At 53.6% G+C, this 9,880-nt stretch overlaps 1 protein-coding gene across 3 annotated transcripts in view; it reads right to left on the bottom strand.

Annotated features, from left to right (window-relative positions):
• Positions 1–2,095: 2,095 nt before the first annotated feature.
• Positions 2,096–9,880, bottom strand: part of ITGA3 (integrin subunit alpha 3) — a 28,478-nt gene continuing 20,693 nt past the window's right edge. For 2 of the 3 annotated variants that reach the window (XM_057318114.1, XM_057318115.1), the window contains exons 22-24: positions 9,557–9,679; positions 8,699–8,812; positions 6,389–7,745 (exon numbers count right to left, since the gene is read on the bottom strand). In XM_057318114.1, coding sequence (XP_057174097.1) covers positions 7,407–7,745; positions 8,699–8,812; positions 9,557–9,679 — 576 coding nt within the window. In that variant the 3' untranslated portion in view covers positions 6,389–7,406. Of the gene's footprint in view, positions 3,445–4,155; positions 4,299–4,690; positions 4,817–6,388; positions 7,746–8,698; positions 8,813–9,556; positions 9,680–9,880 lie in introns of those variants that run through there. The other variant, XM_044389294.3, reaches the window with a different exon arrangement.

Below are 9,880 nucleotides of genomic sequence, written 5' to 3'. Positions count from 1 at the left end.
AGTTAGATGATGCTGAGGTTAAACTCCTCCCCACCCCACCATGCCCAAATTTCCCACTACATGTACAGGGCAGGTTGGTGGTGGGAGGGGGACTCTCAGGGACTCAGACTGACAGACATTTTATCTCAAGGCAAGCCTCTACAGCAGCTGAATCAAGAAAGCAGAACTGCGGGGACTCTCACCCAGCAATTAACGGTCTCCGCCCAGCATTGAGCCACGTCCCTCCTGCTCACAACTGATTGGCTAGAATTAGTCACATGACCTCATCCAACCAGGAGGGTCCAGGAAGTGCAATCCAGCCATGTGTCCAGAGGGGGAGAATCACCTTATGGGTCCTTTTAGTGACTCCAAAGCCAAGACCCTCTTTGGGAACAGTTTGGAGGTGCTACAGCTCTGAGGAGCTCCAGAAGCTTGCCGTTATTGAGAACCTTTTATGGAAAGTGGGCATCGCTGCCTCTCTGCCATTATGGTTTTTTTTCATAAAATTTTTCCAGATTTTTTAATATTTATTTATTTGACAGAGAGCAAAGAGAACACAAGCAAGGGGAGGGGCAGAGGGAGAGGGAGAAGCAAACTCCCCAATGAGCAGAGAGCCCGGTGTGGGACTCGATCCCAGGACCCCAGGATCATGACCTGAGCCGAAAGCAGCCACTTAACTGACTGAGCCACCCAGGTGCCCCTGCCATTATGTTTCTTTCATAAAAGTGTAGCACCAATCCTGAAAATGATTACTTATACTGCAGGGTGTGTGCATATGTGTGTGTGAGAGAGAGAAAGAGAGACTGTGTGTTCTCATCCAAGCATAAACAGTCTGTCACACACACACACACACACACACACACACACACACACACACACACACACACGACTGGGGGCTGAGCCTGTGGAGCTGGCCAGAGGGATGTGTAGATCCCTAGATCCTTTATCTTAAGCAGGAAGTGTCTGCAAAGGACAGGACTGAGATGGCCTGAGCTCTGCTCAGCCTCAGCTGGGCTTTGCCAACCCACACGCGGTATTACTCCTGACCGGGTGAATAACCCAGGTTTTGGAAAAGGACCTGAGGGGTTCCCGTTACTGGTTCTGAGAGCTCCAGGTAGGGGCTGGGGTTTTCCTGGAGGAACTGGACCTTCCACTGTTAATCCACCCTGGAAAGGGCAGTCCCAGCACAGAACGTGAGGGGCAGGGAGGTGTGGGCTCCGGTGGGGGACGCCGAGGCAGACATCGGGGAGGGGGGGCTCCTGGGAGAACAGCCTGGGTCTGTGGGCTGTCGTAGCAGCTGAATCAAGGATCTGCCACTAGGCTTGTCTGAGTAGTAATTTTCAGCCTTCAGTGAAGTCTTCCAAAGGTCATAGCTTTGAGGACAACTCACAGAAGAACCTATGCCACAACTTGGACAAAGAAGCCATGGGGAATGCAGCCTTGCCGTTCTCCCAGGCCCGTGTGGAAGGGCGACCTTGTGAAGCAGAGGGCTTGATCCAGTGCTGTGGGCTATGGAGGTTTGGGACTGAAGCATCCTTGGAGGAATGGCCACAAGACTAGGACTCCAGGTACTCCTGCCCAGACACTGGGGGATACCATGACCTTCCAGTCTTTCCAGTGTTGGGTCACTGGTTCACCCTCTGATCTACTCATCGTGGTGTCTAGGGGTGGGCGTGGAATCGAGGCAGAAGAGCAGGCTCTTACCACCCTGGCACCTAGCCTCCCCCCACCACTATCCAGGACCATCTGCTTCTACAGCAGAGTAACCTTCCTCTTCCGGACCCTGCACACCACCACCTCTACCTCCCTCCTCCCTCCCCAGGGTCAGCACACTGTCTGCCAAGAAGCCATTTTGGATTCTATCCAGTCTACTCAGGTCCTTTCCCAGACTTTATGTTCTGGATCTCAGTTATATGTCCATGACCATCCCTTAGATCAGGCTGTCCCTGAGAGCAGGGACTGGTATGTCCTGCATACATCTTCACCCTCCCAACCTCGAAGATCCCCGCACCTGGCTTTGTCCACCTAGGGGTCAGCTAGATGACATCACTATCCAACAGACTGAACTGGGGTTGGGATGGGGTGGGCAGTGGGGAATGGAGGCCGACGCAGAGCATACAAACTGGGAGCTGTTTATTGTTGCAGTGAGAAGCCTATGTACAAAGAAGGCACAAGGAGGGGGAGGGAGCTCTCCTGCTACAGTACCATGGAAGTGTGTAGGGACTGGAAAAGGGGACTGCCAAAAGGCAGGGGTCTGGAGAGGTTTCCTGGAACCAGCCTCACCTTCTAGAATGGGCCTCAGGACTTAGCCCATGGGAGAAGGAGGCAGAGCTAAGTTGGCTCCGAAAGCCAAGGACAGCCAAAAACCCCCCTTCTAGGCCCCCTACCCATGGTCAGTGAGGGGAGAGTACGTTCCAGCCGATGGGGCAGGGACAGGGCTCCCTCCCCGTTCTACATTCAAGTGTTGCTCCCTCCGGGATCTTTGGGGTGGGGGGTGTCTCTCCGGGCCTTCAGAGGCTTGGATGGTAGTGGTCAGTGAGCAGTGGGATCTCCTCTCTCCTTCCAACAGCTCCTTGGCCCAGGACTGGTCCCCTCCTCTGCTGAGCATTCCTCCGCGCTCCCAGGGCAGTCCCTCTGCAGTCGGCCGGGCTTGTCGGTCTTCGTTTCTTCAGACTGCATTTCCTGCCGGAAGGGAACCTCCTCTGAGGAGACAGGCTTCACAGAGCTCTGTGAAGGAAAGCCATCCTGGGGACCTTCCTTCTAGTCCGCTCTGCTCTTGGGTCCAAGCATGCCAGGTCCTGGAAACGCCACTGTGGGCAACCTGAGGTGGGTCCCGCTCTCTGGCACGGGCGCTGGGAGCCGCGGCTGGGGGTGCCTGGTGCGCTGTTCCCTGTCAGTAGTTGTAGTCTCGATAGCAGAGTCAGTCCAGTGATTATGGCTCAAGATGGGTCCAGTGTGAATGCTGGGGGCGTCACCACAGTGGGGGCCTTTTCCTCCTGGCTGGGGTGGGGGAGGCCCTTTGGCTTGGTTTTGGCACAGGTGGAGGCAGGGACACGCATGTCCACGCACCATCCATGGTGCACAGCACAGTCCACAGGCAGTGGGCCCCCCCATGTGTCCAGGGCCCATGGCCCAGCCCTCCTGCGGGGAGAAGCCCGTGGCCAGACAGCTTGTGCCTGTGCTAGAAGGGCTGGGTGTGCCCAAACCTGCTGGCGCGGCCAAAGGCAGTGCCCCTGTGGACTGGCAGGGGCATAACTTATGATAAATAGAAGGGGGGCTGGGGGAGCGGGGGTGGGATCAGGGAGGACGTCAGTAGTATCGGTCCCGAGTCTGCCAGCTGGTCACCCAGTGCTTCTTGGGAGGCACGGTGCTCCCTGGAGGTGGGTAGCGCTCCTCCTCCCTGATCCGCACCGCGTGGTACTTGGGCATGATCCGGTAATAGCGGGTCCGCTTAAAGAAGTCACACTGGGGGGGAGGGGGAGGAGAAGAGGAAGGGCATCAGCATCCAGTCCTCGAGGTTGTGGGACGATGTGCCTAGCCCCTTCCTCCGCCACCCAGGACCCCTGACCCAAACACATGCCATCTCCCTGTACTGTGACAGGGAGGGTGAGGTTGCCCACCCTCGGCCCCAGAGGAAGGATGAGCTGAGGAAGGCAGAGAGGAGAGGGGGAGGCAGCTGGAGACAGAGGGTTGCTGATGGGATGGCTAGGAAGCATGGTGGTCTACCCTGATCACACTGTGGGGGCGGGGGGCCAGTGTGTCACCCCGGAGGGGCTCCAAGGAGGAAAGGTACCAGTTCTAGGTGAAGGACTCTCCTAGTCCCCTCCTTCTCTGGAGGTGGAAATGGAGGCCAGAATCACTCTGGATATTTGCTGCGTGGCCTAGAGATGGGGCCTAGCCTCGGCCTTGGTCCTTTTCTGATCCCCAGAAAGCAAAGGGGGCATGGGGAGCACTTTATGGCTCCCTCTTGGGGCCCCAGATCTTCAGGGGAGGCAGTGAGAAGACATCTTGAGCTCTCCCAGGGAGTGGAGGGAGACCGTGGCCTGCCCTTTGGGGTGGTGCTGAGGGCAGAGTGAAGTGCAGAGAGGGCCCATGAGGAAGAAGAGCAGATAGGACAGAGTCAGAGGCCCCGGCCAGCTGCGGGGCTCAGGGAAGAGGGCCCGGAGGCCGCGTTACCCGGGTGGGCCGGGGGCAGGGGGCTGCCCCCCTCAGTAGTCGTCCGTCAGCCTCTCTGTCTCTGACGGCTGGCTCTTCATCTCCGCCTTCTGTCTCTTAGCTTCATACAGGGCGCGAGTGCGGGCTCGCTTGAAGAAGCCGCACTGCGGAGGGGAGGAGGTGGGGATGGGCCATCAGGGGGCGCTGGGGGGTCCTGGCCAGCAGCACTCATGGGCTGGGGCTTAGGGCTGGGGAGCCTGGATGCCTGGGTCCCAGCCCCTGCTTGGTGGTGTGGCCAGAAGCCAGAGCTCCTGGCTTCCCCTTTCCAGCCTGCAGATCCCCCCATTAACCAGGCAGGGATGTCCTGGTGGGTGAGGTGAGGATGGGGGTGGGGGGGCAGGGGGTGAGACTGCAAGCTGGGGAGGAGGTGGGGACAACATAGGAGAAGGGTGGGGGTGGGATGGAAGTGAGGAATGGGATGAAGGGAGAGCTGGTGAGGGTCCGCGGGCAGGAGGTCCCAGAGCGGGAGTCCGGGTGGTGGTCTGGGGGTCCTCACCTTCCACAGCAGGAGAATGATCAGCCCCAGCAGCAGCAGCCCGGCACCCACAGCCACAAGCACCAGCCACAGCTCGATCTCCGCTGGCAGCTCCTCCACCAGGTCAGAGTCAATGTCCACGGAGAACTGGCAGGGGGTGAGAAGGGGCTCAGCCCTGTGTCCACCCCCTTAGGCCCCAAGGCTGCATGCTCACCCCTCCTGTCCCAGCTGGGCTCAGGACCCTGCTGTTTGACCTCCTACCGGCAGGGGGCACTCAGGCACCAGGAAAAGCCCCTGCCTGCCCCCTGACAGCCGCAGATACCTCCATGCTCTGGTTCTCCCTAGGTGCAGACCTGGCTCCAAAGGACCAGCTTCAGATCTGGGATGCAGCCTGGAGTCTGGGTTTATAACCCACACATCCGGGCTTGAGTACCAGCTCCATCCTTGATGAACTGCGTGGCCCTGGACAAGTAAGTTCACCTCTTTGAACCTCCATTTCACGCTCTCTGTTAAGGAAATCATAATGCCTACCTGACGGTGTATAGCAAAGTGGTCAAGAGCATTCTGGAGCCAGGCTACCCGGGTTCAAGTACCAGCTGTGCTATTCACTAGCTGTGTGACCTTGGGCAAATCACTTAAACTCTCTGTTGTTCATCTGGAAAATGGGGATTATGAGAATGATACCTACTACATAGGTCACTGGTGAAGATTAAATGTGTTTACTATCAGTAAACTGCTTTGAGCAATACTTGGTACATAAGCAGCAGTTCATAAATATTTACAAAAAGCAAAGAATGCAGAGCATAGAGTACCATTATTTTTCTTCCCTTACAGTGGATATATATAGATATATTTATTTATATTAATCTATAAAAGTATATTATATACACTATATGTAATCATATATACAATGCAAAATATATGTATTATACAACTGCATTGTTATGTTATATATAATATATATTTTATAACATATATAATGCAATATTGTATATAATAACATTATAACATACATAGCATAGAAGTGCTATATAATATATATAACAGAATTATATTACATATAATGTATTTTTTATATAGTGAGAGAAAATTTTTTCTGACTATATATGGTTATTTCTTTAAAAATTATTTTGATTATTATTTTTGTTTAAATACAGATGATATCAAGAAAACTAAAGGTTCCCAGTCATTTTACTCCCTAGAAATAACTCTTCAGCATTTTGGTGAATCTCCTTCCGTAGTTTTTCATGCATATGTTAAACACATGCCCTTTCTTCTTCCACATAAACGGGGTCTCTGTGTGCTGCACACCCCTCCTGCGACCTGCCCTGCCCCCTCTTTCAGCTATAATCATCATCTCTTGATGTCAGTTAAGAAAGATCAACTTGACCTCTGACGACTGCATAGTCATTCTAGAAAATGTACCACAATGTATCGAACCAATCTCCTACTGAAAGACATGTAGAGTGTTTCCAGTTCCACGCCATTATAAACCACGCTTTCCAATATCCGCATATATTTATATTTGCATATTCGTCCTCTTAGCTCCTTAAGATATATTATCATGGGCTGGATCAAAGGAAGTGTGCGTTTTAAACTCTAATAGATATTGACAAATTCCTTTCCAAAAAGAATCCATCCATTTATACTCTAACCAATAGCATTTCCTTCTACCTCATCGGCACCAGACAGCCTTTGTGTTTTTAATCTTTTCCAATCTGATAGGGAAAAAAGTCCTGTGGCTGTGATTTTTATGTCCTGACTACGGCGGTGGCCATTTCTAGTTCACCCTGGGTACACTGCCTGTTTGTGTTTATGCTACCCTTTACCCAGACATACTAAAAACATATATCAATCCTTCGTCTTATATGCTAGAAATTTTTTAAAAGCAATCTATTGTTTGCCCTTCTAGTTTCCTTTTATCGTCTCTTTTGCTGTGTACAGGTTTAAAATGTCATACAATCTAATTGGTCAAATGTTTCCTTTGCAACTTCCAGGTTTAGTCAGCTAACTCCCTCTCCCCATAATTAAAGATTCTTATTAAACTATTTCCTGAATTTTCTTCTGGTATATTCAGTTTTATTTCCTCCACTTAAATATTTAATCTAACTCCACTGTAGTTTTGGTTATCATGTCAAGTAAAGGTCTGTCTTTACTTTTCAAATGCGTTCTCCCAACACCACTTCATAATCCAACTTTCTCCATTGGTTAAGAATGACATCTGTATAGGGCGCCTGGGTAGCGCAGTCGTTAAAGCATCTGCCTTCGGCTCAGGGCGTGATCCCGGCGTTCTGGGATCGAGCCCCACATCAGGCTCCTCCGCTATGAGCCTGCTTCTTCCTCTCCCACTCCCCCTGATGTGTTCCCTCTCTCGCTGGCTGTCTCTCTGTCACATAAATAAATAAAATCTTTTAAAAAAAGAAAAGAATGACATCTGTATAACAACGTAAATTTCTATTCTGTTCCATTGGTCTTTCTGGCCCTTCCTCCGCTATCTTAATTTATTTGAGGAGACAGACCCCAATACATTTCAGCAACCCTCCCTTCGTCTCTGGTATCATGTCCTCCATATCTCCACTATAGCCTTGTCACGAAAAATTATTGACAATATTGTCATTTTTCCCCCTCTCCGATGTAACTCAGAATCAAGTTTGAGAGCTTTGTTTTCAAGTTTCCACGGAGATACAACATCTTCACAGAGAAGTTGTGCAGATCGAATAAGCTCACACAGAGATTCTCAGCCCCAGTTGCTCCTTAGAGTCACCGGGGGACTTGTAAACGTACCCCACCTGGGGTCCCACCTCCACGGACTCAGATCATTGCTTAGGGGTATAATCCAGACACCGGAAGTCCTAGTGGAGTCCCACGTGCTGCCAAGATTGAGAACCGTGTAGCTAACGTGTGTGAGTGTTCTGATCACCTGCCCTGTGCTCCCGGGCCCTGGCCAGGCACCGAGGCTCCAGAACACGTCACTCACCCACACGGTCTTGTTCTCCATGTTGATGGTGGGGATGCTGGTTCGGAGGAACAGGGTAGCCCAGCCGGATACACTGACTCTGTCAAAGTCTCTGTAATCCTGAATGGGGGGGAAGGAGTGGGTCCAAAGAAGCCGCCGAAGCCCCTCTGAGCCTCCCTTTTGACCCTGAGCCTCCCCCCCAGGGCAGCCTCCCGCCACACAGCATCTCTCAGCAGCACATCCGAGAGCCAGGCATCTGTCCACACAAACGCACATCATTCATGCATCGGGTCCTATGCCGGATGCGGGGGACAGCAGAGACAAGGAAGGTCACGGTCTAGGGTCAGGTCTCTGGGCTAAATCTGGCCCGTCACATGCTTTTGTAAATAAAATGTTTTTGGCCCGCAGCCACGCCCATTCATTTCTACATTGTTAATGGCAGCTTGTGCTCAATTGCAGGACTGAAGACGCGCGGCAGAAACCGTACGCCCCACCAAAGCCGAAAAGATCTCTGATCTCGTCATGGGCAGAACAGTTTGGTCTAGGCGGCTGGCATGTGAGTGCAACCCAGAGCACAGCGTGGTGGGTGGCACGCGCACCTTCTGAGAAAGCTCTGGGGGTGTCTGGAGAGGTCGTTTGCAGCCAGAGCCCTCAGAAAAGACCTCACTGGTGGGGGAGCGGCCGGGAGAGCTTGAAGGGCTGAAGAGGAGTTTCCGTGCAGAGATAACAGAAGGGGATCTGGCCTTCGGGGGGAGGGAGCGGCCCCGCAAAGATGTGGGCGTGGGAAAGGAACAGGTGCAGGACGGAATAATGGACACACGGGAGAAGGTCGTTTTGGCTGGAGACGACCATGACATCATGTCCACACGCAGACACACATACTAACGCTGACAGGCATACAGTGACAGGTGCACAACGCCGCCTGTGTAAAATTCGATGCTCTCACGGACACGCGCGCACACAGCACACGTACGCATATGAGGCCTGGCTTGACACTGGCCTCACCCTCTCCCTGTTGCTCTCCCCACCCTGGCAGGGGGGGCGCGTAGAGACCTCCAGACCCAGGCACTAACCTCAATGAAGGTGCTGTTCCATACTCGTGCCTGCACTGTCACATTGGTGATGACGGGGGTATCGGGAATGGGGCATTCCAGCCACACACAGCGGGCCTGGTCACTGCCACACTTCTGAGGTGGGCAGGGAAAACAGGACGTGAGACAGTCTGGGACTCCACATTCTTCCTGCTTCACCCCTTCCCTTTGGCTCTTCCCCTGGCTTAGTCCCACCCATGCCAACCCCAAGGGGCCCTACCTCACCCCTTCACTCGTGCATACCACCCCACCCCCACACTTACCCACTGAAGTCCCAGGCTTTAGACCAAGCACATATAGATGCCAGGGACGTAGATAACATGACATCTGGTCCCTTCATATATAAATGGGGCCCAGCGCCCCCTTCCCACCCCCTCCCACACTGAGCCTTTGTTCACACCAGCTTCCGCCACCTGGGACACCACTTCCTCCCTCTCCACCCAGTGAGGCCTCAACTGGCTTCCCAGGCCTGTTCCTTTCTCCCTTCCAACAGAGGGCGCCCTGCACCACCCCCATCTCCCTGCCTCCCCTCCGTCCTCCCTCTCCCATTCCCAGCTCTAACATCCAAGACTTCAAGCAGCTATATCACCCCCAACAGGACGGGAATAAAGCCAGTGTCTCTTCCTTTGGCCCCCTGGATTGGCTGCTCCCCAAGGGCAAGAGCAGAGGGATGCCCGCTGAGGTAGGAGCTGAATCTTCCTCCCTCTGACTAGGGGCGCCTGATGGCACAGGGGTCTCCTGGTGACTAGCACCCAATTTCCCTTGCTTCGGTGCCCCCTGGTGCCCACACGCCCTGTGATGGTGGGGACGATCCCTTCCAACCTTGTCCTGGCCACTCACCAGCTTTGTCTCAGACTTGGCTTTCTTGGCAGCAGCCAGAGTGACTGGCGGGGGGGCCGGGCCTCCCCCTGGGTCCAGCTGTCTCCGCCTGCGCTGTGGAGATGGTGGCCTGTCCCCAGGGACCTGAGGAGGGACGGAGATGTTGGCTGGGAGGAAGGAGTGGGAGCAGAGTCAGGGGAGAGGCAGAAAGGGCAGGGGGGCGAGGAAGCCTCCTGAAGGTGCAGGAGGAAAGGGAGGGCAAGACACTGGCCTTTCTGCCCTGCAGCATGCAAAGGAGACACGATGCAAATGAGATGTAAATGAAAGACCCCCCCAGTGGTGTGC

Source organism: Ursus arctos, unplaced genomic scaffold, assembly GCF_023065955.2.
Source record: "Ursus arctos isolate Adak ecotype North America unplaced genomic scaffold, UrsArc2.0 scaffold_24, whole genome shotgun sequence".
Lineage (NCBI taxonomy): Eukaryota > Metazoa > Chordata > Mammalia > Carnivora > Ursidae > Ursus > Ursus arctos.
The sequence above is the reverse complement of the archived record's forward strand: the minus strand, read 5'-3'. Positions and strand labels throughout refer to the sequence as shown.